Source organism: Onychomys torridus, chromosome 19 (assembly GCF_903995425.1).
Source record: "Onychomys torridus chromosome 19, mOncTor1.1, whole genome shotgun sequence".
Classification (NCBI taxonomy): domain Eukaryota; kingdom Metazoa; phylum Chordata; class Mammalia; order Rodentia; family Cricetidae; genus Onychomys; species Onychomys torridus.
Genome location: NC_050461.1, coordinates 16,512,016 through 16,539,262, shown reverse-complemented (window position 1 = coordinate 16,539,262; position 27,247 = coordinate 16,512,016). Strand labels below are relative to the sequence as shown.

The window sequence follows — 27,247 nt, the reverse complement described above, 5'->3', positions numbered from 1 at the left end:
TGGATCATTTAAAATGCAACAGTCACTATTATGCTATTATGTTTCGAGATTCCTTTAGAGATTTATCTACTACTCTCCAAGTAACAGAGAGATGGTAGACCAAGGACTGCTTTCCCACGATACACCTTTTACAGCAAGCATTATTTTCTCCATTGAGCTGGTATACATGATATTTATGATTTTTTCATATGATATATTTTGATCATATTCTTTCCCATCATCTAACTGCTCTGTTAGACCATCCCCATCTTCCTAATCACCAACATTATTTTTTATTCCCTTTCTCTCTCTTTCAAATAAAAAAATAAAAATCAACACAAAAGATAGACTTTTTTAAAAAATACCAAAACAGAACAAATATGGCCAAGTATTTTTCAGAATGATTTTGAACAATAAATTTTAAACTCATCATCAGTGGTCTTAATGGTGCCTAAGTCACTGAAGTTTCTGGACCCCCTTAAATTCCAAGAGCTAACTATTAGGGATGGAAATATGGCTTCATAGTTAAGAGCATTTTTTGCTCTTGCAGACAATGTAGGTTCTGCACCAGCACCCACATGGCAGCTTCAATCATTTGTAACTACAGTTCCAGAGGATTCAACAGCCTCCTCTGCCCTCCTCTTTCTTCAGGACTCTGCAGGCACCAGGTATGCACCTAGTGCACATATGTACACCCAGGCAAAACACTTGCATAAAAGTAAATCTCTCTTTTTTAAAGGATACCTGTTGTGAGGAGTGGCACCCGCCTTTAATCCCAGCACTTAGAAGACAGAGGCAGGTGGATCTCTGTGAATTTCAGGCCAGTCTAGTCTATAGAATGACTTCTACACCATCTAGAGCTACATAGAGAGACCTTGTCTCAGAATAATCAAGCAAATTAAAAAGGATACCTGTATCGTTATGTTATTCTTGTTGTATTTAAAAACATGTACAAACTTCATGTAAATAAGAAATGGACAGTGCAGGGATATAAATGATAGTTATCTGTAACAGACCTTTCTTTCCTGACATCCCACCCTGTTTTTAGTTCTGCCCAAGTGAACAAAAGCCATTTATGTCTACTACTACATGTAACTCAGAAGTAATGAAAGCCTAAATCAACTGAATTTCCTTTTTTAAGTTGAGATTTCTAGGAGAAATAAAAACAGGATGATTTTTTTTTCTAAATAGCTGATCAATTACACTTAATTTTTTTTGCATTGAAAGCAACATGTTCAGAAGATATAGAACTACTCATTTTATAAGAAGGAGTTTCCCTTTTCTGCCTCTTGCAAAAGGTCCTCAACCTGTTTCAAAAGAAAAGCCAACAGGATGCAAAGCCTTTGATATTCCTCTGGAGTAAAAGAATACAATGTCCCAAAGATCTGTTTTCACGTTCTATCAGCACACTCTTGTATTTATAATTCTATCAGTTATCTGTAACTCTCACATGTCTACTGTTGTGTGGCTCAGCACCAAAGACTGTTATAATCTGACATGCTCTTGTTGGTGAGAAAACTGTTTTCACTGACATCAAGAATCTGAATACTGAGCACTTCTGGCCCTTGACATTGTCCTATACTTCAAAGGCGTTTAGGGGAAATGGGATTCTTGTCATTAGCATCTGTGAACTGAGTGGTTCCTAATAATTCTCATGAGCTGAGCAAATAAGATAGAAGCATGGCACTATTAATTATATTCCTGATTATTCTTGCTACCTCCCAGTCTTGCCACACCCCAGATGACTTTGTGGCTATCACTTCTCCTGGACATATCATGATTGGAGGTTTGTTTGCCATTCATGAAAAAATGTTATCCTCAGACGACCGTCCCAGGAGACCACAAATCCAGAAATGTGTTGGGTGAGTAAAACTGAGAGAGAGGGGTCGGGAGAGAAATTACAATTCAAGATTATGCTGTAAGACTAAGATGTGCAGATAGTTTGCTTGTGATAACATTTTAAACAATAGAACATGAGTTTATATTGAAGTTGTATCTGGTTAGTTTTGTGGTCCATACAATAGATTCAAACAACTTCCAAGCACAGGGGTAAAGAATGCTTTACAGTGATGTATTTTTGGCAGCATCAGCTTCAGTAGTATGGCAATGTGACCTTCAAGCTTTCCTGTGCCTCTTAAAATTCTGATTACAACATGATATAATCTTAAATTTCTCTTTTATTTCACTTTTCTGTTTTGTTTTGTTTGTTTTGCTTTGAGACGGGTCTCCTTATATATCTCAGGCTAGCCTCATCCGTTGGTTCCTTTTGCCGTGACCTCCAGAGTGCTGGGATTTGAAACATGTATCATAACATCCAATCTCCTGCTTATTTGTTTCCTTATCAAATAGTGCTGAAATGGCACAAAATAATAAGTGAAGATTTTCAATGCATAAAATTGGCACCCAAAAAATTGAAGCCCATAATTTTAAGCCAATAACCAATGATAAATATAAATGTCACATTTGATCTAACAAACTTCTTCCAAAAATCACAATAAATTAAATGTTTGACTTTATTGTCACTCAAGAGAAATGTGTTTTACCAACACTGAGCCAGGGGCTAGCATCACCTGGCCCCTGTTCTGAACACTAGGGACACCAAGGTCATTGAGTTTACATGTAAGGGACTATAAAAATACTATATGGGTTAATTATGAGGTAAACTACTAATCTTTTCTGTCATTTTCAATAAATATTCTAATGATTTTCCACATTTTATCTTCAGTCATCCCACAGTGACAAATAGTAATTTTCAAGTAACCCTAACTTAATGAGCTCTAAGGAAACTTTAGAATCAAAACTCTGAAGTCCTCCTTTATCCACTTAAAAAGCATCCACTGATCTTTTATTTTATATGAGGTCATACTTGCAATGTTTATGCACAGTAGCGAATGAAATAGCAGTGAGTCAGGACTAAATTACTGAGGTCCCTGAAATAATCCCAAAGCAAAATGCATGCAAGAAATGTTCTCTGAAACAGCCGCATCTCTGGTCTGCACTAGTCAGCATTCTCTGAACAACGACTGGGCTTTACCCAATAATTCTTCTAGGTCTCATTTATGTGTTTGGACATATATATATGTATGTAACAATAATTAGAGAAAAAGAGGCCACATGTTTGAAAGAGAGCAAGGAGATGCTGTATATGGGAGGCTTTGGATCAAGGAAAGAGAAGGAGGAAATGATATAATGATATTATAATCTCAACCAAAGAAATTATTTTTAAAAATAAAAATTTGAATTTATAAAAGTCTCATTTATCTCATTTCCGACCACAACAGATTAAAATCAGAAAACTAAAAGATAGGATTTAAGTCTAAGAAGTATATGCACTGACAGCAGTAACATGCTGGCAAGAAACTACAAAAGGGAGCAAAATACCAGATATGACAGAATATTAAATTGTTCAACACAATTGTCAAGAAAAGGCTAGGCGCTGTGCTGTAGACTCTACTTATGAAACGTACATTTCTAACATTATCCCTTTTAAAGGTTTCCATTAAAATTATTTTCATCAGGGGCGTGGGAGGAAGGAGTTAGAAGTGGCTATGATCAAGGTACATTGTTCATAGCACTACAGGCAACTAATGGCTGCTGGGAGAAAGAGAAGTAGCCTTCCCCAGGAATGAGTCTTCTTACTGGTTATCCAATACAGAGTGATCGGTCTTGGGGCCATATACACACAAACAACAGAAGTGAATTCAGTAGGTTATATTTACATATATTTGTACATGCACACATATGTATGTAACAATAATAATCAAAGAAAAAGAGGCTATCAGCTAGAATTGGGGGGACATGGGTTGAGTGAACAGTAGTAGTTAGGAGGCAGGAGAGGGAGAATGATACAGTTACATTTTAATTAAAAATGTACCTTTGAAAGATACATTGTTTACATTTATAAAATTGTCAACAAATAAATAGAAGGTATTCTATTAAAATTATTATCAGAGGGGAAAAGAAGGGAAAAGTTGTTTTCAAATAAAGTTCATATTTTTCATAAAATCACCTGGACTCACCCAAACATTACCCACCAAAGGGCAGAGGTGCGGGTGAGGTAAGCTATCCCCACATCAATAGATTAGTCACGTCTTGTTTCAGAAAATGCTTGTTTCTCCACAGCTTTGAAATATCAGCATTTCTTCAAGCTCTGGCCATGATACACAGCATTGAGGTGATCAATAACTCGACACTATTGTCCGGAGTCAAACTGGGGTATGAAATCTATGACTCTTGTACCGAAGTCACAGCAGCTGTGGCAGCAGCTCTGAGGTTCCTCTCAAACTTCAACTGCTCTGGAGAAACAGTGAACTTCCAGTGTGACTATTCCAGCTACACGCCAAGGGTGAAAGCTGTTATTGGGGCTGGCTACTCTGAAATATCCATGGCTGTCTCAAGGATGCTGAATTTACAGCTCATGCCACAGGTACATTTTGGGTCTACTTCTTTCCATACATTGATTTTTTTATTACATTTAGTTTTAGGAAAAGATTGGAGAAACATGGGAATTAAATAAGGGGTTGTTTTTGCAGTAGACAAGAACTAATTTCTGACCGTTTTTAACTTGATTTAGAAAAGACACATATCTCTGAGGGCTCTCTCACCTGCTCTGTTTCCATAGTAACATCAGCCAGGTTCAAAGAAGGCAAGTCAACTCAACATCGTTGGGTGCTGACATGAGTTGATCTTCTTATAGCAAGAGAATTTAGGAGGGTCAATAGAAATCAAAGGGCAATGTGCTTACCATAACCGGCTCCTGTGCCCCACAATCATAACACAGATTCTGTCTGCTTCCAGGTGAGTTATGAATCTACGGCAGAAATCCTGAGTGACAAAATCCGCTTTCCTTCATTTTTACGGACTGTGCCCAGTGACTTCTACCAAACTAAAGCAATGGCCCACCTGATTCAACAATCTGGATGGAACTGGATTGGTGTCATCACAACAGATGATGACTACGGAAGACTAGCTTTGAACACGTTTGCAATTCAGGCTGCTGCCAACAATGTGTGCATTGCCTTCAAGGAGGTTCTGCCAGCCTTCCTCTCAGATAATACTATTGAAGTCAGAATCAATCAGACACTTGAGAAAATCGTTGCAGAAGCCCAGGTCAATGTCATTGTGGTGTTTCTGAGGAAATTCCATGTTTTTAATCTCTTCACTAAAGCCATTGAAAGGAAAATAAATAAACTCTGGATTGCTAGCGATAATTGGTCAACTGCTACCAAGATTATCACCATTCCTAATGTTAAGAAGCTTGGCAAAGTGGTGGGGTTTACCTTCAGAAGAGGAAATATGTCTTCTTTCCATTCTTTTCTTCAAACTCTGCATATGTATCCCAAAAACAATAACAAACCCCTACAAGAATTTGCCGTGCTTTTTTCTGCCTGTAAACACATCAAAGATGGTGATTTGAGTCAATGCATTTCCAACTATTCTCATGCAGCTTCGACCTATGACACTACCAAGACCATTGAAAACCATTTCTTCATGAGAAATGACTTTCTCTGGCATTACACTGAGCCCGGGCTCATCCACAGCATTCAGCTTGCAGTGTTTGCCCTTGGCCATGCCGTGCGGGATCTGTGCCAAGCCCGAGACTGTCAGAAACCTAACGCCTTTCAACCATGGGAGGTACTAATTCACATATCTGAGCCCATGCACCAACTATAACTTTCCTTTATTTTACAAAGGTCCACAGTACTTACTCTTCAGCTTATCCCTTCTACAAGTGAAAACTGTCATTTTTGTAACCTACATTGCTAATATAACTTTTTATTCTTGAAGATAGCTCTATTTTATTCTCATTGCTTTCCTTAAGCCTCAAAGTTCTGTTTTATTTTCTGAGGAGGTTCTGTTAGTAGTGCTGTCTTCCTCTGTGGGAGCCCGTTTTCAGGTTCCTCATTACCCAGCAGGTCCACATAGAGAGGATGATTAGGACCACCCACCTGAGTGCAGGTGTCTGAGATGGTCTGTGCTTGGGGGAGGTCTTTTGCTCCACCCTTTGGCATCTCTATAAATACCCTGGGGCAGAGACAGTCAGGGCCCGTTGGAATAGGTTCCAGGCCCTCTCGAGGCTATCCTGTATTTTCTATCTGTTTATCTCCGCACTATAAATCCTTCTATCTAATATTTCCTGCTGCTCACACTCAAGAAAACTCTGGGGAGCTGTGGGGTTGGTGGGTAAACGCCCCACATTCCTCCTCAGACATATGGATTATTTTCAATACTTGATATGCATTATGTTGTTTAATTATTTTTACACATAAGAATTAGACTGCACAAATTAAATGACTTTTTTCACAATCGTTAAATATAATAGTGTTTCCCTCATCTGATATGCTCAGTATTATAAATGTTTCAGATTTTATATCTTTGTATAGGACAAAGTCTATAAGTAAAATTAATCTTTGCTTATATTTGCCTTTTTCATATAACTCAAAGGTGGTCTTATACAATATTTTTAGTGTAGCTATATTGTGCCAGTGAAGTCAAGTGTAGAATTTTTCACTTGTGCTATCAAGTTGGTGCTCAAAAACTCAGATTTGCCGCATTTTGGATTAGGGATACTCCTCATGTATGTGAGGAAACTATAGACAAAAAGCATCATAAATAAACCTGTCTTCAGTCCTGGTCTTCTTACATCCCCTCTAATTGTAAGGCAGGTGAATTATAATCCTATCCTTTAGTCCAGTAGTTCTCAACTTGTGGGTTGTGACCTGTTTGAGAGGGGAGATCCAACCACCCTTTCACATGGGGTTGCCTAAGACCATCAGAAAATACAGATATTTGCACTATGATTCATAACAGCAGAAAAATTATACTTACAAAGTAGTAGTGAAGATAATTTTATGGTTGTAGATCACCACATAAGGAACTATATTAAATGGTCACAGCTTTATGAAAGTTGAGAAGCACTGCTCCAACAAATGCTCTCACTCTCATAAGTAGGATGCTGTCTGTGTGTGTGTGTGTGTGTGTGTGTGTGTGTGTGTGTGTGTGTGTGTGTTTTAAGATTTGTGTTCTTGTTTTATGTGTATGAGTGCTTTGCCTGCATGTGGGTATGTGCACTGTGTGCAAGCGATGCCTGCTGAAGCCAGAAGAGAGTGTTGAATCCCTGGAACTGGAGTTAAACATGGTTGTGAGTCACCATGTCGGTGCTGAGACTAGAACCTGAGTCAGTTGAAAGAGCAGCCAGTGTTCTTAACCACTGAGCCATCTCTTCAGCCCCTTCGAGTCTCCTTCAAGAGAATGTTGTTAGGTTTATTATATTATCATAATTTAGGTTTAAATGGGACACCAAGTGTACACACAGCAATGTTTTTCTTTCTTTTCTTGGATTACTTTGGAAAGACTTAAAGTTTAATATGGCTTGGGGGCTGGAGAGATGGCTCAGAGGTTAAGAGCACTGACTGGTCTTCCAGAGGTCCTGAGTTCAGTTCCCAGCAACCACATGGTGGCTCACAACCATCTGTAATGATATCTGGTGCCCTCTTCCGGTGTTCAGGTACATGCAAGCAAGCAGAACACTGTGTATAGATAATAAATAAATAAATCTTTTTTTTTTTTTTTAAAGTTTACTATGGCTCTAGTTAGTGAAAAAATCACATTGCTTTTATGAATGACCTTGAGCAAAGCACGTAAGAGACAGTGCTTCTTTTAATAACAATATTTTACTTGTGAGAATCAAACTTCTCAATCATATGAATTCAAAGCCAGACTTCAAGGTCTTGAGACAGTATCATGTTACAACATATATGTCGTTTAGAGTTAGAAGTGAACATAGAGTAGAATAAGACAGTTTGGATGGTATAAGCACCTTCTAGAGTGTTATTTGTACTTCTGTCATCATTACTTTTGTTGCTATTGCTTAGAACTGAAACAATGGCCTTGTGCAAGCTTGTGCTGCCTGGTGCTCCATCCCAGCAACATCAGCACCAATGCCTGCAGTAACCTGCTTACTCATTCAGATGAATCGTTTCCATGTTTGTTTGTTTGCTCTAACTTTGGTGTCATTGCTGTTGTCGTCTCTGTTTTGTTTTGCTCTGGGGTTCAGGGAGCATGCTCCCTCTGAGCTGCAGCCTCAGCCCTAGAACCGCGTATTTGAAATGGTTCGTTTTTAAATTGTACTTATTTTTATTTTTAATAGATGCATAATCAATTATACATGTTGTGGGACACGCATGGCTCATTTTCAGGTACTTTTTGCTTTATAAATAGAAAGCCCGAACTCTAATAAAGATGTAAATGATTAGTGATTAGGGTCTTCATTGAAATTAAAATTCTTCTACATAATATATGCATATTTAATAACTTTTAAACATCTCCTGGAAAGCACTTCCTTAGTACTAAAAACTCTAATGAGGGGTTAGGGGGACTTTAAATTGCCTTTGTTTAGACTCCTTTCCTTTAGACCCCTATATTCCATATGGCATTATCTATACATTTCAATACTCTTCACCTAGGGTACTGCAGAAAAGCACTGTTTGCTTTTAAAAAGTAGACTATTATACTGAAATGACTGAGCTGAATTTTAGACAAAAGAGACTGGAAGAGAAATGGAGACTAGTCCTTGAACCTACAGGATACAAGAGAAAATAAGAGGAGGAATTTTATAAGTGAAAAGAAACAGAAGCACACAGAGCTATTTATTTATCTACCAAAGGTCTGAAAAGTATTTCATATCAAAAATATATCTCAAATATTTTGAAAAAACTTGAGAAAATAGAACCTTAATGTTTTATTTAAACACTAGGAGCCTGAGGTCACTTCCTGTGCCTCTGAGAACCTGTTAATTTAGAAACAGATTGAAAAGGAGGAGACAGAGTGAGGCGTTCCTTTGATCATGATGCAAGTGAGTCACACAATAATCAATGCCAGGTTTGGGTGACAAGTCTTCCAGTCAATGGCCTTTTTACATAGAAAATCTTTATAAGACATTGAATTTTAAAACAAACATTAACATTTGGGATCCCTGATCAAGGATGCATTCCTAATTGCAAATTGCCCTAATATTAATATACTTCATGAGTGGTTTTAGATCCAACTAAATTTAGATTCCAGTGGCATTGGGACACTGCTTTGGCTGTGTTTGGTGAGAGCAGTCAGGGACAGCACACAGTCACCCTTATTTTACTTCCACAGATTTTTGACGTTCTTCTTCATGTTGTAGCTAATGGTTGGGTTTTGGCTCCTTCTTCCATCCCGTCCTATATAAAGTAATGAGAGACACATCTGAGATGAGAAAATGTTAACAGCCACACCTCACATGTTTACCTAGGAAGTATTTGTTAGCTGCCTCAGTGTTCCAGGCACTGTGCTGAGCACTGCAGATACCCAGAGGAGGAAAACAGAATCCCCTCCTACAGCAGTCAATGTGGTATATAATCAGATGATTGCCAAGCTGCATGCTGCACAGGAGGGCACACTACAGTATTTCATACAAACACCAGATAAACATGGCAGCACAGCACATAACCCAGGCAGCAAGTTCAGCGTTAGGAACTTAACATTCTCTGAAGCCTGGACATCACAGGACTGGAGTCTTGAAGGGAAGCTGGAAACAAATGAGATCAGGGATTCGTGTAGGTCACTTTGTCAAAAGACTTGGCCAGAAAGGACATCTCAAAATTTGATGTGCAATTTGAATTGCCTCGGAACTGGAAAATCTATATTTTTAACAGCATACCAGGTGATGCCCCAGTTGCTGATATAGGGAATCTGTGAAGGATGCATGGAGTTTGGACTGTAGAGAGCAAAACAGGGAACAATTAAAAACTTTTTAGGCAACAGAGTAATGACCTATTTTCCACTGCAGAGACAGCTTTTTGACTGATACAAACATTAGAGAAAATGGATGAAGAATATTTAGAATAGATCAGATGTTTTTTGGTTTTGTTTTGTTTTGTTTTGTTTTTTAAAGCAAAAACACAACAAAGATGTCACAAATGATTCCTAATCAGGGCAGTTAATGCTGTGTGTTAAAAATAGAAACATGGAGAAATGTGGAGATCTGGTGGGGAAAAATATAGACCTTCTATTTTGGAGATGCTGAATTTCAAGAACTTAGAAGACATGGAATTAGGGGTTGAGGATTTAGCTCAGTGGTAGAGTGCTTGCCTAGCAAGCACAAGGCCCTGGGTTCAATCCTCAGCTCAAAAGAAGAAGAAGAAGAAGAAGAAGAAGAAGAAGAAGAAGAAGAAGAAGAAGAAGAAGAAGAAGAAGAAGAAGAAGACATAGAATTATGCAATGGTGGCTTCATATCAGTCTAGAAGTTGGGAGAGGCTTGAGAGTGACCTTCAGTTGTAAGGGTAATAGTATCTGCTGATGTTAAGTCTGTGCTTCTGGGATTTTGAGCTGGGGATGGATCACTTTTTATCTCTACAGTTTCTGGGGAGGGCCACGGAACTTACGTTTTATGCTCTAGCCTAAGGGAGTGGAGGAGGAGGTATACTTGGAGCCAAGTCATTGAGGTCAGGGAATGAGAAGAACTGGGAGTTAAAGTATTTGCCATGGTCACTCCCAGGGCTGGAGTGAAACAGTCAGTCTTGGTTTGCTGGGTGTTTTGTTATGCCACAGGAAAATTTGACTGAAGAAACAGATATGGTCTGGGCACCAGGACAAAGACATGAGTCTACTCTCTTCCTGCTGCGCTCTAATGGTCACATGGATACCTCTTCCCACAAACAAGCTTATGTAGAGAGATGGGGCAGGCATCAGGTGCTTAGGGAAAGGAAGCCCAAGATAAACACATAATGTTAACTAGTGGGGTGTGGCCCGTGGTCTTACCAACAGAATATCAACATACAGAAGTGAATCCGATAATAGAAATGCCATTCTCAGTCTCTAAATGTTGTGGTGTGGACTCCAAGTTTAGTCCCCATGGGGGCGGGGGTGGTAACTGATGGAAAATAGCACTTCATAATTTAGAAGTTCTGTTCAAAATTACCTTACTCCAAAGTCAATGTTCTGACGTATTTCCTAAGCAAGGGTTTCACTGCTGCTTCCCTCTGCCCTCTTAGAGTGAGCAGAAATTGTGCATGGCTATAATGCTATTGTTACTTATAGAATGTATCGGGATCAGATTTTCATATTAACTATAACTAGATGCAGGAATGGGGGGGGGGGACAGGTGGAAATTACAGTTTAAACACAAGACTAAAAAAGAGATCTGCTTCCTAAGTGACTGAGGCTGATGTGGGACCACTGCTTGAGAAAGGAGCACAATTTAAAGCAGTGCCTAGGCAGAAGGGGGGAACATTGAAGCTATTCTGTTTATTAAAGCAAAGCTCTTTATCATTGAAGCTCTGATAGATTCATTTAGTTTCAGTCCCTCCAGTTTTTTGGGTTTTTTTTGTTTGTTTGTTTGTTTGTTTGTTTTTAATTCTGGTCAATGTTAGAATAATAATAAAAAAAAAAAGGTTTATTTTTGAAGCCAGGTGTCATGCAGTCCAGGTTGACCAAGAACTCCCAGCCCCCCACCACACACACACACACACACACACACACAATCTGAGTGCTAGGATGACAGCTGTGTGCCACCATGCCTAGTATAAGTGGCGCTGAGGATGGAACGTAGGACATCATACATGCTATGGGAGCACTCTACCTCTGAATCACACCCATAGCCGGAGAATAAGATGGCATTTCTGTTGTTAATTCCATCATGATAGCTCTGATGCATTCTGCCTCTTTAAAGCAATTCATTTACATTCACTAAACCAAATAACAAACCAGTGGGGACAAGTAATAAAATCAACACACACTTTGAGATTTTGCTAAGGCCATATATTTGGTCATTATGTGACTATAATAGATAATACATTTGCCTAAACGTGTTAGTTGATTTTTTTCAATCTAGTGACAAAAAAGTAAAACATTTAAAATTAGTCAAAATAGATGGAGAAGAATAATTCTATTCAGGTAGAATAATGTCATCCCATGTATTTTTAACCCATCAAAGCCACAAGACCGTGGACTTAGGCAACCAGTGGGCCATGATGAATGCATTGGGAGAGGGCACAAACTGTGCTTACTCATCAAGTAAACAGTAGACTACAGTCTCCTAGTTTCAACCCCAATGTCTTTCTGTACAGCACAAGCTTAGTGTGGCTGCCACTGTCAGCAAAGCACTTCCTGCTCTAGCCAGTTCTCACCACACCAACTGGATAGCAAGGCAGGTCATTTTTTAGTTGAATGAAAAGAAATTACTTTGTAACTTAAGTTAGAAATAGAATTCAGAGGTCATTTGATTGTGTGCTCATCACTGAGACAGACGTAAGAACCATCAGAGGAAAGATGACAAGGGGTGTTTTACCATCAATATTGCACCAGCCATGATAGAAGGAGCCAAAAGCCCCCACCTGCTCCATAGAGCCCATCCTGAAAATCTGCCACATGGACACAGGCAGGTGCTCAGATTCCAGGTTCATAGTCTGGGAAAGCTATCATCGCTAAAAAAAACTAACATGCTTTTATAATTTCACATGGGAAAAACTTCTGCAGAGATCAAATCTAGAAGCTGAGAGAAGGGGCAGAGGCACTGTGGTGATATTGTGTTCCCCAAAATATTGTGCATCCTAATAAACTTATCTGGGATCAGAGGACAGAACAACCACTAGATAGACATAGAGGCACACACGCCTTTAATCCTATCACTTGGGAGGTAGAGATCTGTGAGTTCAAGGCCACACTGGAAACAGCCAGGAATGGTGACTCACGCCTTTACTCCCAGAAAGTGATGGCAGAAAGCAGAAAGGTATATAAGGCATGAAAACCAGAAACCAGAGTTAGTTGAGCTTTTGGCTGGTTAAGCTTTTAGGCTTTTAGCAGCAGTTCAACTGAGATCTATGAGGCTTACAGTCTGAGGAAACAGGAACAGCTGAGGAATTGGTGAGGTGAGAAAGCTGTGGCTTGCTCTATTTCTCTGATCATTCAGTGTTCACCCCAATCTCTGGCTCAGGTTTGTTTTTATTAATAAGACCTTTTAAGATTCATGCTACAGGGCACTCTTTCTTAAACAGTTCTCGATATTTAAGCATGCCCAAACAGTGATCAAGAATCTTTTTTTTTTTTTTTCTTTTCAGTTTAAGTAATATTCCTGAGGATGCAGTGTCCTCACTGGGGTAAAAGATGTGCCGAAACTGCCCCGTTCACTCATGTGTTTACCTTTCACAGCTGCTTGCCGTGCTGAAAAATGTGACATTCACCGACGGAAGGAACTCATTTCATTTCGATGCGCACGGGGATTTAAACACTGGTTATGACGTGGTGCTCTGGAAGGAGATCAATGGCCTCATGACTGTCACAAAAATGGCAGAATACGACCTGCAGCACGACGTCTTCGTCACCACAAGCCAGGAGTCAAAGCGCGAGTTCGGGAAACTTAAGGTGATTTTGGCGTAGGCTGCTTTGCTGAATTCAAGTCACTAGTATCTCACCTCCAAAGTCCTGATCTCCAGCAGGGCGTCGGACGATCATCCCACGGTTCAATGGCTGCCTTCCCTCCCTAAATTCTGTGGCCAACTAGCATAACACTCTAACACCTACTCTCTGTTCCCCCATTCCTCTCCCTTCAGTGTCCTCTCATTTCTCAACATTGGCAAAATTCCTCTCACTATGTGGTCAGCTCTATGTGCGTTCCCTGAGTAGAAGAACTTGGGGTAGGAGAGGTGGGAATACAAACCTGGTTCATTGATATTAAATGTATGAACCCCAGTGTCCAGTGGACCTTGTGTTGCTGGGCAAATCAACCCAACTATTCCCCGACAGCATTAAGTCTCTTTTCTTGCTAGCTGGCCATTTTATACTCTCCTCTGACTTCACTCCATCACCTCCAGCGGATCCTGCTTTCTGTTCTAGAAACACCAAAGCAATAGGAAAAAGAGCTGTGCATATCTGTGCCTGTGCTTCTAAGTTCCATCTGGCCCCGTGGGTGGACTGCTGTGCTTATGCTCAAATGCAGCACCCCGGCTTGACCTTTGGGCCCCAACCCTTTTACTTGTTTAAAAACTGGCTGTGCCAACTTCACTTTCTCCTGAGTCCTCTGTGATGCTCTCTTCTGCACTGTCCGCATGCTGATATAAATGTGTTTTATTTCTCTCATATTCAGAAGGCAGCAGCTGCATTGATTTCCCGCATCCTCCTCCATTTGATACCCAAGCCTCTATTTCTCTTGACAGCAAAACTCCTTGAAAACATTAAATAATTGACTGGCCGCAATTCCTCTCCTTTTAATCTATCAGAATTGTTTGTCTAGCTCCCTTACACTAAATCCAAATATCACCCTAATTCATCTAACAGTCGTATTTTCTTTCCTCCATACCATGGGCCTTCCTTGCTTCCTAGACTCCACTCTCCTTTGATTTCCCCGTGTCTCTAGCCACTGTTCCTGTCTCCTTTGTTGGGTCCTTATCTTTCCAATACCTCTAAATACCAGAGTGCCCAGGCACGGCCCTACTCTTTGTTGTCTGTTTAGGGACCTTATCAGGCTCCTGTCTTTAAATAATGTCATTCTGTAGGAGGCTGGTGGCTTCTTGATTTTTATCTTTTAACTCAAATAACTGCCTAACTGGCATCTCTACATGGATATCTATCTGACGGTTGTCCTCACCGACTATCTCCAAAACAAAGCTCTTGATATTCTTTCCTACAACTCAGAAAATGGCCACCCTCCTTTGTTGGTTGCCCATGAGACACCCTGATGGGATGCTTGTCCCTGGTCTGTCACACAACACACTTGTCACACTGCAGACTCACTGAAAGTTTACCTTGCAAAATGAGTCTAAAGTGTGACTACCGTTTTTCCCCCCGGGTTATACCACTGACACTCCACTGTGAGGTCCAGTCACTGCTCACCCAGGTCACAGTGCTAGCTTTGTGACTGTTTTACCCCTTCCCTCTGCTCTTAAGACATCACCTTGGAAAATGCAATGATTTGCTTAGTACTCTTCTACAGCATTGTGTTTCTTTACAGGTAGAATCTGGAGTTTTGTTTTCATTAAGTGCTCTCTCTCCTGCCTCTATCTAGCATTTTCCTGTTCCCAGTACCCCCTCTCCTTCTCTCTTCCCCTTGATTGCCATTCCCCTGCAACTCTACAGTTCTCTCTCTCTTTCTCTTGATGGAAGAACCCTGCACCTGCTGCATTCTATTTTCAATTGTCACACCTGAATCAGGCGTGATGGTGAGCGCCTGTAATCCTAGCACTTGAGAAGCTGAGACAGGGGAATCATGAGCCTGGGTTAACACAGTGAGATCCTGCCTTAAAAAAAAAAAACAAAAAACAATCACATCTAAGCTTATAACATGATAGAAGTTAGCTGTCAAGCACATGTTTAGCACTGTGTGAGACCCCCAGACGGAAGGGAGAAAGAAAGGAAGAAGAAAAAAGAGGGGAGGAGATTTTTTAAAAAGGAAAAAGAGGAAGAGTGGCCAGGAGAGAGGAAGCATTGTATTGGCAAGCTCTCTACTTCTAGTCACTCCCTGTCTTGGTTTTTGGTTTTTTTCCTCCCCACTTGTCACCATCTCTCATTTTGTCCATTTTGCTTATTTTTATCTTGTTTATGGTCAACTTTGTCAGTTAGAACTGAAGACCTTCGAGAGAAAGGATTCTGTTTCATTCTTTGCTATGGCTCCAATTAGAATCATGCTTGGCACACTAACGGTCACTCAGCAAATATTTAGTGCACACAATGCATGCACTAGTGTTAGAAACCATTTTCTTCAAGTCCATTTCTCCTGACAGATGTGTTAGTAAAGATGTCTCTTCCTTGGAAGACAGAAATGCAGTCGTTCCTTGTGCTCTCAAAATCTCTCCATCTTCTCTGATATTGCAGGCATCATCTAGCACCATCTGAGGAGCCCTACCTTATGCTAAGCCCTGCACTCACGCTGGACTTTTTAAACCACATGCTCCCTCACATTCTCACTGAATCAAGAGGAGAGTCTATTGTTTTTGTGAGAAGCACTGTTTTTCAATTGTTATAAGATGTATCTCCATTTTCTGCATGGAAGAATCAGTGAGACTGTGAGGGATGTGCCCTGAGGGGGTGGTGTGAAGCTGTACTACAACAGTGAGGGTCTAGTCACTAGGGGAAAAACTGACCAGCAGAGGACAAGTCTTCCTTCTGGGGGAGACATTCATATACATCTAGCCTATTGCAGAAACCAACAATATCAGGGGTCATTTGGTCAGATTTCAAGACCTACTTGTCAACACACAGGCTAGTTGGAGTATCACTTCTCACTGTCCAAAACATCAAATAATCTTACATCTATTTTTATTCCAAAGTTATCTACATCAGACTCTAAAAAGCTTTTACTATCTCTTTATGTGGAGGGAGAAAACATGTTATGTTCCCAAGAAGGAAGGCAGAATTATAACCTAAATTTTCATAATGATTTCAATATTAGCTACAAGAAAATGTGGTGTATATATAAAACAAATTATCAGCCATAGAGAAGAATGAAATCTTGCCATTTGTAACAAAATGAGAACTTTAAACATTATGCTAAGAGAAATAAGCCAGACACAGAGAGGCAAGAACCATGTATTCTGTCTCATATTTGAAAGCTTATATAGCCATGCTGAGTGTAGAATAGCAATTGCTGAAAAATGACAAAGGGAGGAAGCAGATGAGCAAAGAAAGATGGATTTGACTGGTACACATTACACATATGATATATTGAAATACCACACTGAATGCTATCAAAAATAAAATAAAATATTTTAAAGTATTATTTATATATTTTGGATTATTTTTAAACTAATAATCTAACAGTTTTAAATTCCAAATTTTCCCCTACTTTGTTTTTCAAAGGTATACAGGATGTGCTCCTTGTATGCCATAATTAGGACTTTCTTCTAAAATTATAAAAATCTAGGGCTGGAGAGATAACTCAGTGGTTATGAGCACTTGGCTGCTTTTCTAGAGGACCAGAGTTTGGTTCCCAGAACCCACGTCAGTGACTCACAACTGTGTATAATGCCAGCTCCAAGGGATGCAACACCCTCTTCTGGTACACACACACACACACACACACACACACACACACACAAAGAAGAGGGAGAGCAGGCAGTGGTGGTGCATGCCTTTAATCCCAGCACTTGGGAGGCAGAGGCAGATGGATCTCTGTGAGTTCGAGGCCAGCCTGGTCTCCAAAGCAAGTTCCAAGAAAGGCACAAAGCTACACAGAGAAACCCTGTCTTGAAAACACCAAAAAGAAGAAGAAGAAGAAGACGAAGAAGAAGAAGAAGAAGAAGAAGAAGAAGAAGAAGAAGAAGAAGAAGAAGGGGGGGGAGATTCATGAACATAAATTTTTTAAATCTTGTTTAAAAATACAGAAGTCCTGCTTTTCTTGCAGAATTCTTCCTTCATCATACAACTGGAAATTCCTAGATCTTCATCTCCTTTTTCAGCTTTACAAATATGTGTTTTTCCCTATGCTGGGAGTTCTCTGAAAGAGCCATTTTCTGTGATTTGCTTATAGAAGCCATAAATGTCACTAGACTTAGTGGTGAATTGCTGTGGATATCACTTTGTATATTGTGAATGTGTTGCTCTGATTGGTCAGTAGCCAGGCAGGAAATATAGGTGGGACAAAGAGAGAGGAGAATGCTGGGAAGAGGAAGGCTGAGTCAGGAGTCGCCAGCCAGACACAGAGGAAGCAAGATGTAAAAGTACCAGTAAGCCACAAGCCATGTGGCAACTTGTAGATTAATAGAAATGGGTTAATTTAAGATATAAGAACTAGATAGCAAGAAGCCTGCCACAGCCATACAGTTTATAAGAAATATAAGTCTCTGTGTGTTTATTTGGGTCTAAGCAGCTACAGGAGCCGAGTGGACACAGGAAAACTCCAGCTACAATGAATGCCTTTAAATCCCAGGACTCTAGAGGCAGAGGCAGGTGAATGTGAGTTCAAGGCCAGCCTGGTCTACATAGTGAGTTCTGTGCCAGCCAAAGACCCAGTAGGGGGGAAAAAGTTATAAAATATCCATAAAGTAGTTTTTTTAATCCAAAATATCTCCTATATTTTAAGCTTGTTCTGTTCCTTAAGATGGGAATGCTATGAAAAAGACCAAAAATGCTACTTAGCAAATATTTAAGTGAGGAATAGCTATGATAAACCTCTTTTTTAATTATTTGGTGTTTTTTTTTTTCTTTTACTATAGCAAATTCTATCAAAATGCTCCAAGGAATGCAGTCCTGGTCAAATGAAGAAAGCCACAGGAAGCCAACATATGTGCTGCTATGATTGTGTGAGCTGCCCAGAGAATCACTATAGCAACCAGACAGGTAACTGCAGGCATCACCCACTGGCAGTGGGTGATTTTTTTTCCTTAGGCTGAATATTAATCTCAGCTTTGTCTTTTGTTTTATGTGTTTCTTTCTATTCCATTCTGGATATCAAACCTTGGGCTTTTTGTTTATTAGGCCCATGTTCTACTGCTGAGCTACAGCCCCAGACCCTCTCTAGGTCATGCTCTGTCACTGAGCTACAGCCCCAGATCCTCTCTAGACCCATGCTCTACCACTGAGCTACAGCCCCAGCCCCTCTCTAGGCCCATACTCTATCACTGAGCTACAGCCCCCAGACTCTCTCTAAGCCCATGCTCTACCACTGAGCTACACCCCAGACCCTCTCTAGGCCCATGCTCTACCACTGAGCTATAGCCCCAGACCCTCTCTAGGCCCATACTCTATCACTGACCTACAGCCCCAGATCCTCTCTAGACCCATGCTCTACCACTGAGCTACAGCCCCAGCCCCTCTCTAGGCCCATACTCTATCACTGAGCTACAGCCCCCAGACTCTCTCTAAGCCCATGCTCTACCACTGAGCTACAGCCCCAGCCCCTCTCTAGGCCCATGTTCTACCACTGAGCTACAGCCCCAGACCCTAATTTAATTTGTTCTTGTCCTTGAGAGAGAGATTCTGAAACAGTCTTGCATGGTTCATTAGCTTGGACAGGATTACAAGAATCATAGGTGTAGAGGGAGGAAATGGCTTAAGCTATGTCTAATTCCAAAACTACCTTCTTAACAAGATCCCTAAACTGCCACCAATAAATAGCAAGTTCACAAGAAACTAGTGTCTATCCGGAGTATATAGATTTCCTGAAGAGTCATGGCCCAGCTGGACTTTTAACTTTCTCTGTTCTACTTTCCCATCTTCCTCATAGCTTCTGTTGACCTTCCTCTCCCACGTTCTTTGGGTTCTGTGTAGGTTTTATTTGAATAAGTAACCAATATGACCTCCTCAGAGCTTATTTTTTATGCTGAATTGTGGACAACCACCTAGATTAAATGTTTGTGATGTAACCATTCTCCTTTCCCTGCTAGATATGGATCATTGCCTTTTATGCAACAATGAAACCCACTGGGCCCCAGTAAGGAGCACTACGTGCTTTGAGAAAGAAGTGGAGTATCTGGACTGGGATGACTCTTTGGCTCTCCTCCTCATCGCCCTCTCTCTACTAGGAATCACCTTTGTTCTGGCCATTGGCATAATATTTACAAGAAACCTGAACACACCAGTTGTGAAATCATCTGGGGGATTAACGGTCTGCTACGTGATGCTCATCTGCCATGCCCTTAATTTTGCCAGCACAGGTTTTTTCATTGGAGAGCCACAAGACTTCACGTGTAAGACGAGGCAGACGCTGTTTGGCGTGAGCTTTACTCTCTGTGTCTCCTGCATTTTGATGAAGTCCTTGAAAATTTTGCTAGCGTTCAGTTTCGATCCCAAGCTGAAGACCTTCCTGAAGTGCCTCTATAGGCCAGTCCCCATTGTCCTCACCTGCACGGGCATTCAGGTGATCATTTGCACGCTCTGGCTGGTCTTGGCAGCACCTGCTGTGGAGGAGAACATCTCCTTGCCTAGAGTTATTATCCTGGAATGCGAGGAGGGATCCCTCCTTGCATTTGGCACCATGCTGGGCTACATCGCATTCCTTGCCTTCGTTTGCTTCCTGTTTGCATTCAAAGGGAGGAAACTTCCTGAGAATTACAATGAAGCTAAGTTCCTGACCTTCAGCATGCTGATTTACTTCATCGCTTGGATCACATTCATCCCTGTCTATGCTACCACATTTGGCAAGTATTTGCCTGCTGTAGAGATTATAGTCATTCTGATATCCAATTATGGGATTCTGTGCTGTACGTTCTTCCCCAAGTGCTACGTGATTCTCTGCAAGCAAAAGACTAACACCAAATCAGCCTTCCTCCAGGTGGTTTACAATTATTCGTCTCACAGTGCCGACACCCTTGCCTTGAGTCATGTTTCCCTAGGCACCATTCACCATGTTACTGCAATAACCAATCCAAGCCGTAATGACAACGTTACCGGCTGTCCCAGCAGCAACCATAGTCTGGCACAAGTGTTTACTCACATAGTTAGGGAAGACGCTACAAAGGTGTCTAAAACTTGGCATCAGAAAAGAAGTTCAAGTATATGAATGCGGGGTTTTTGTTTGGTTGGTTGGTTGGTTTTGGTTTTTCGAGACAGGGTTTCTCTGTGTAGCTTTGCGCCTTTCCTGGAACTCGCTCTGTAGATCAGGCTGGCCTCAAACTCACAAACATCTGCCTGCCTCTGCCTCCCAAGCGCTGAGATTAAAGGGGGAGGCCACTATCCCTGAGGAGATGCTTCTAGTCTTTGCTGTAAGTTGTGTACGTGCTTTCCCAGCAAATACATCTTGTGTGGTTTTGCTACCCTTCGCTTGAGTACTCGCTCTGTTTGACCACCTATAATAAGAAAATTAAAGCTTTCAGTATTAATCTGCCTTTGTTTTCTGTTCCTTCCTTCAGCCTTTATCTTGACCAGCCGTCCTCTTAGGCAGTCCGAAGTCAATGCATAACAACACATCAGCCTTTTTCCATCCCCTGCTGTTCCCATTGAAAGAATGATAAGCGGTGTTGGTGGCGGGAAGGTCAGGAGCCACAACAGAACCTGGTTACTTTATTAGGAGGAGGGGGTGGGCAGGGACGAAAGGACCAGGCCTGAGAAAGAGCACTGGAGGAGGACAGAGAAAAAGATGGGGGGTGGGGGGGGGGCGGGAGAGCAGGGCAGACAGAGAGAGAGTGGGGTCTGCATCCGGATTTTTAAGGGTTCCCAGTATGGAGCTACACCACGCATGCGCTGATTGCTTGACAACGAAGCCACCGGTACACACTGATGATGTAAGATGCAAGACCTTTTGCTTAACTCCTGAACTGCACGTGTGCAGTCATGTAGCTGGAGTGAGCGCAGAATTCTAACACTCATACCTCTTTGTAGGGGCCCTGCTTCTTTTTCAAGCATTGTGATCCTTCTAGTCTACTGAAGTTGAACAAGTTTTGGGGCGGTTCCTACATATCCAGTAATATACTAAATGCAAAGGTACAGGAAATTACAATGGATCATTTCTAGTCTCCAGGAGCTGAAATTCCACAGGAAGACAGATATCTTCAATCACTATATAGATTCTTCATTTATAATGTGTACAGAGAACCGTGACGGTATAGGGTAATTATAGTCAACTACCTAGGGAGATGAAGGCAGGGCTTAGAAGGCTAAGTCAGGGATGTGATATTATTTAATGCCCTAAAATATGAATGGAAGTTAGTTAGGTAGTCAAAGAATGCACAGAAAGGGGGAAGGAGGCTCTACAGAAAAAAGTAACAAGAATACATGTACAGGGACTCTATCCATTCTGTCACTGCCCAGGAATCCTCTCTAGCATGTGGAGTCAGGTCAGGAATAAATGCCTCGGCCTGGAGCTGCTCACTGAGGAGTTCAGTCTTTATCTTGCTTGGTGGCTCTCACAGTGTCTGGCTGGGTGATAGTTGGCTCAAAATTCTTCATTAGAAAGATCCTGCAGGGCGGTGGTGGTGGTCCACATCTTTAATCCCAGCACTCGGGAGGCAGAGGCAGGCAGATCTCTGTGAGTTCAAGGCCACCCTGGGCTACCGAGTGAGTTGCAGGAAAGGCGCAAAGCTACACAGAGAAACCCTGTCTCGGGGGAAAAGTGAGAGAGAGAGAGAGAGAGAGAGAGAGAGAGAGAGAGAGAGAGAGAGAGCGCGAGCGCCTTCTGATACAAGATGGCGGATAATCTTATTATGAGCAGCTAGTATCTGTAACAGGAATTGGTAAGGAGGCTGTGTATGTGTTCTTGAGCAGGGAAGGAAGTAGCCATTTATTTCAAACTACTGGTGAAGGATGAGTTATGAGGGTCTAGTTCAGTTTACTGGAAGGTGATAAGGGATCCAAGAAGTGGGGAAGGGAGAATGTTGAACTGGAAATGGTGGAAACCATCTAAAGATACATCAAGCATTCACATGGAGACTTTGAGCTCAGTAGACAACAATCAAGGCTGGTAGCAAGGACTCGGATGCCAGATTCATATGACTTCTGCCCTTTAAAGAGCAGATTAAACAGGGCCTTAAGTGTTGCTCTTTCACAGGACCTGGGTTTGATTCCCAGCACCCACATGGTGGCTCATAACCAACTGTAACTCCAGCTCCAGGAGATACCCTCTTCTGGCCTCTGAGGACAGTAGGCATGGTACACATACCTACATGCAAGCAAAACACCCATACACATTTTTTTTAAGCCATAAAATAAGTAAATCTAAAAGAAAAATTTTAACCACATAAACAGATAGGAGGCCTTGTCTCAAACAAAGCAAAAACAGGGTTGGAGAGATGGCTCAGTAGTTAAGGGCTCATTGCTCTGGCAAAGGAGCAGAGTCCAGTGTCCAGCAACCACCCTGGGTGGCTTACAGCCACCTACAATCCTGGCTCCACATCCACAGAATCTATTGCTCTATTCTGGTCTTCACAGAGACAGTAAAACACACATACACATAAATAAAATAAATAAGCCTTATACACACACACACACACACACACACATCCCTGATCTGATTTTCTTTTTAGCTGCCATTGTCTTTTTTCCTCTCTTTACAATCAAAGGGGGGAATGTAATTGTCATGTTGGCAACTTATAGATTAGTTCTGAGACCATTGAACTATCAGCTAGGTAGACCACTTTGTTGAAATAGTTCACAGCAAAGTTACAGTGACACTTTGTCTCTCAGATTTAATTTGTAATTTTATGTCTGTTGAAATGCACCTTCTCAGTTCCTCAGGTGGTTCTAGTCTGATAGGAGCCCTTTGTCTGTTCTGAGCAGTGTTGGCCTCCTTTGACGGTGTGTCCTTCCTGATGTGACTGTTGTGTCTGGATGGTTCTGCCTCAAGCAGCCTGTGCTCCCTCAGCATGCCGTCGCCTGTCATATTATCATCTCCAAGTCTGTACTTTGGCCTAGATAACTCTCCAAACCGCTTCCCTGCACAGGGTCAGTCTAGTCTACTCACCCATCTCTCTAGACTTAAAGGTCAGTGTGCCCAAAATGAAATTTGCGTTTTACTTCCCTTTATTCCCTCCTCCTTAGTTTCTATTTCTCAACATGCTATCCCACTGCTGGACTAATTGGAAATCTGGGTTTCATTCTTTGACCACATTGACCAGTTCATCCTCTTATACCATTCATTTGTCTTGGAGCTTTTATTTTCTTATTCTTATATTTTCTCAGAACTTTGCCATCATGTGCCAGGTATAGTGGTGCAAGCCTTTAACTCCAGCCCTCAGTAAGGAGGAAGGTGGATATATGTGAATTTGAAGCTAGGTATGTCTACATAGTCTACATCAGCTCGGGCTATACAGTGTGACCCAGTCTCAATCTCTCTCTCTCTCTCTCTCTCTCTCTCTCTCTCTCTCTCTCTCTCTCTCTCTTTCACACACACACACACACACACACACACACACACACACACACCATCACCACCACCCTGCTGTACAGTCTGTCCCTGCTGTCATCACTTCCTTGATCAAGTCCTTCATCACCTCTTTCATAAATTGTTGCAGCAGCTTCTGATTTGACTCTGATCTCAAATATTTCACTGTCAACAAAGTAGATCTCTTCATAAACTTTATGTTTATATTACACTAGCTCCATTTCCACATGGAAGGGGCCTGGGAGAAGCTTTTCATGTTACTCACACACTCCAAAGCTTGGAAAGAGTCAAAGGACTTATCCTAAGAGCTAGTCTAGGTTCTCCAAGTTCAGCACCAACTTCGGCTCTGCTCTTCCCAGTGCGGCAACCTGATGAAGTGTTAGAGATAGCCCACATCATGCTGCTTGGTGCCTGCTAGCCTTCATTCCTCTCTGCTCTTCGTCTTCTTTACCTGTGACTATCTGAGGTACAGCTAACCCTGCCAGACACAAAGAAACTATTTCCTCCTCTAGCCAATTTCTGCCTTGATCATAGCAACTATCACACATCGTTGCATTCCCTTGGTTTGTCTTCATTTATGCAGCCTATGGCTTCTGGGTGCCTATACAATACCAAGCATAATCTAAACCTAGGAAATATAAGACAGACACTAAGTGACTAGTGAGTTCTGTGTTCTCAGGAAGTTTACACTCTGGTATTTGCATCATTTTGCAGTGAGGACAAGTTCTACCCTGTACTTGCCCATTTGCTGCCAGCATCACCAACTCCAAGACCCCAGAGTCACCTCTCATAATGCCATGTCTCTGCTGCTGAGAGACCCTGCTCGAGATTCCCACTTAACACATAGACTCCACCATCACAACTCAATCTTTTTCAAGTAGTTCTGTTGTGCCCATTTCATGAAACCCCCAGAGACCACCAAGGAGCCAGTTTCTGATGTAAGAATATAGGGTCCTTTTATTGTCAGGTTAGAACCTGGGCCACTGCCCAGCAGATGGAGGGAAATACGGTGGCAGTGGCTGCAGGCCCATGGGTAGAGAGTTTTTATAGGGAAAAACCACAAGCCGGGAATTACATGCTTTAGCAACTTGGGATTGGTTAGAAGCGATATGGGGCAAGGTGATTTTTGAAACTATTGGTCTAGACATGTGGCATGAAATTGTATTTGAAACTATTGGGTTGGACTTTTTGGCAGGGAACCACAAGTTGCTGGGCAGGATTATCTGGGCTGCTCAGCCAAATTATCTAGATATCTTCAAGGGCCATAAACCACAGACAGAATGTCTGCAGAAGCATACTGCCCTGTATCTGTTTGAGTTGTCACAGAACATCCCTGAGGTCCTTCCTGGAACTGAGTACAGCAGGTGGTCTAAGATGGTAGCCCTTCCCTAAGATGGAGTCTGTATTGCCTTCACATTCCCCCCTTCACAAGTGCCACTGACTGGACTCAATCATGACTCCTACCTGTCCAGAGGTTCAAGGGTATTGGGAACTAAGCTAACCATTAGCTAACAGATTTTTCTGTATCTATTGCCATTCTTAAGGCCCTGTAGTTCTGATCTTTGAGTAATACTCCCTTGGTTCTGCACAAAGAAGTTCAAGTGTCTTACCTTATTGCAGAACCATTTTAGTTAATAAATTTATCAATTGATAATTCTGAACCTATTTTCCTGGTGTGTCAATGGGCATTATAGTTGGCCATCTTGCCTCTATGCCAAGGAGTTTCCTTTTTACCCAGGATTTCAGTCTTATTCTGGACAGGGAACATGGGACAATGTATTCTCTTCTGGAACTGCTTCAAGCTGGCTTTGGGGAATTGTTGTCAGGGCCCCAAAAAAGGCTGAAGGCTGGTCAAAGGCTGGGCAATGGGGCATTTTTCAGAAGCATTTGTCAGGCTATCTGATCCTGTAGAGACAGGGAACAATCATAGTAACACTCTCCTAGTCAGGAAAATTTAATAATCTCTGATTGCATTCACAATTAAAGTTCACCTCCTTGATAAGCAATAGACATTTTTAGAAAGACTATGTGTAGTACTATGGTAGTGGGATGGTGGTTGATTACTCAGTCTGAATATACTCATATACAGTATGACAGTACTGGGCTGGAGAGATGGCTTGGTGGTTAAGAGCACTGGCTGCTCTTTCAAAGGACAGGCATGCAATTTCTAGCACCCACATGGTGGCTCACAATGGTCTTTGACTCTAGTTCTAGGGGATCTGACATCCCTTCTGGTCTCTACAGGTACCAGACATGCAAATGGTAGACAAACATACATGCAGGCAAAATACTGACAGGCAGATCAAACAAGATTTTTAACAACCAGTGTGGAGATGCCATCTTATAAAATTGTTAAAGGGATAAAGTATTCTAATGCACATCAACATGTTAAGAAATGACTATCCTATTGGTGGTTTCACTGACTCATAGCTCTGTTGACATGAAAATAGTTTCTCCTGTTGATTTGGAACCAAAATAGCAGGACAGCTTCCAGATACCTGGGTTGCTCACACAAAACAAAAGTTGAAGGGGTGGGGCACCAACAGAGCAACAAAAGACACATTGTTCTGTGTAAGGTATGAGCTTTACTTCAGGTACAGAGCTCTGGACCTTTATGCCAGTGGAGTGAGAAACAAAGTTTGGAATTATCTGAAGCTGAAACTACATCCTTGTCACCATGTGAATCGGGCAAGGAAGACAATGGCCACTTTCTTGTAAGATTTTCCTTTCACTGTTGAAGCTCTTAGATTCCAGTGGGAGTAAGATAAATAAGCTTTTTAATCTTTTTTTTTTTAATAAAGGATTTATTACCTTTTAAATATAAAGGTAATACCAAAATATGGTTTTTCTTAATTCAAAAATAAAAGGAAGAAAAACACACAAGAAAGTGCCTGCATCTCCAACCACCCATAAGCCGGACACCTCTTTACAGATCATCCTGTAAAGCCAAAATCATTACTCAGATGGATACTTTGCCATTAGTCAAAGCCAACTGATTTAGAATTCAGTGCACTTAGAATCCAGTGTCAGAATAATTCATAATATCCTCTTATTCTGTTCTCAGGGACATACATAGTAAAATATTTTATGATCAACATAGGGTGGGGTACAATCCACACTGCATACACAGTTTTTATTGTTAGGAAATCAGAAGTCAGTCAGCCCAGGTTTTATGTCTCTCAAGGGCAAAGTCTAGTGTAATTATCACTCGTGAGTCTTAGATTTCATACAAGCCATCACCAATTTATACTCGATAAATGCTGAATGAGCCATCAAGATTCTAATATACAGTCTTAAAATCTTGATCTGCCCAGTAACTCAATGACATCTTCCCAAGCTTATCCTCTCATAGTACAGTATCCTCATAAGAATTTCAAACAGCTAGAACATGAAGCAGTTGCTTGTCCAGTGCTCAAACTACCTGAAAAAATAAAATATAGACGAAAGATGCACAGAAGTTTGAAAACATGAAGCTTCCATCATGACACTACCTTT

The 27,247-nt window shown here is 41.3% G+C and overlaps 1 protein-coding gene across 3 annotated transcripts; it reads left to right on the top strand.

Moving 5' to 3' along the window:
* The first annotated feature begins 1,632 nt into the window (after positions 1 to 1,632).
* On the top strand, positions 1,633 to 20,440 carry Gprc6a (G protein-coupled receptor class C group 6 member A). Of its 3 annotated transcripts, none has more exons than XM_036168531.1 (6): positions 1,633 to 1,841; positions 4,102 to 4,405; positions 4,777 to 5,613; positions 13,156 to 13,368; positions 18,153 to 18,276; positions 19,323 to 20,440. In XM_036168531.1, exons 1-6 carry the CDS (start codon positions 1,660 to 1,662, stop codon positions 20,435 to 20,437), a joined length of 2,775 nt encoding a protein of 924 aa, XP_036024424.1. In that variant the 5' UTR covers positions 1,633 to 1,659; the 3' UTR covers positions 20,438 to 20,440. The 3 variants fall into 3 exon arrangements, with proteins under 3 accessions (XP_036024424.1, XP_036024426.1, XP_036024425.1); XM_036168533.1 differs by having other exon boundaries at positions 1,660 to 1,841; positions 4,777 to 5,088; positions 19,323 to 20,437; XM_036168532.1 differs by lacking the exon at positions 13,156 to 13,368 and having other exon boundaries at positions 1,660 to 1,841; positions 19,323 to 20,437.
* The last annotated feature ends 6,807 nt before the right edge of the window (positions 20,441 to 27,247 follow it).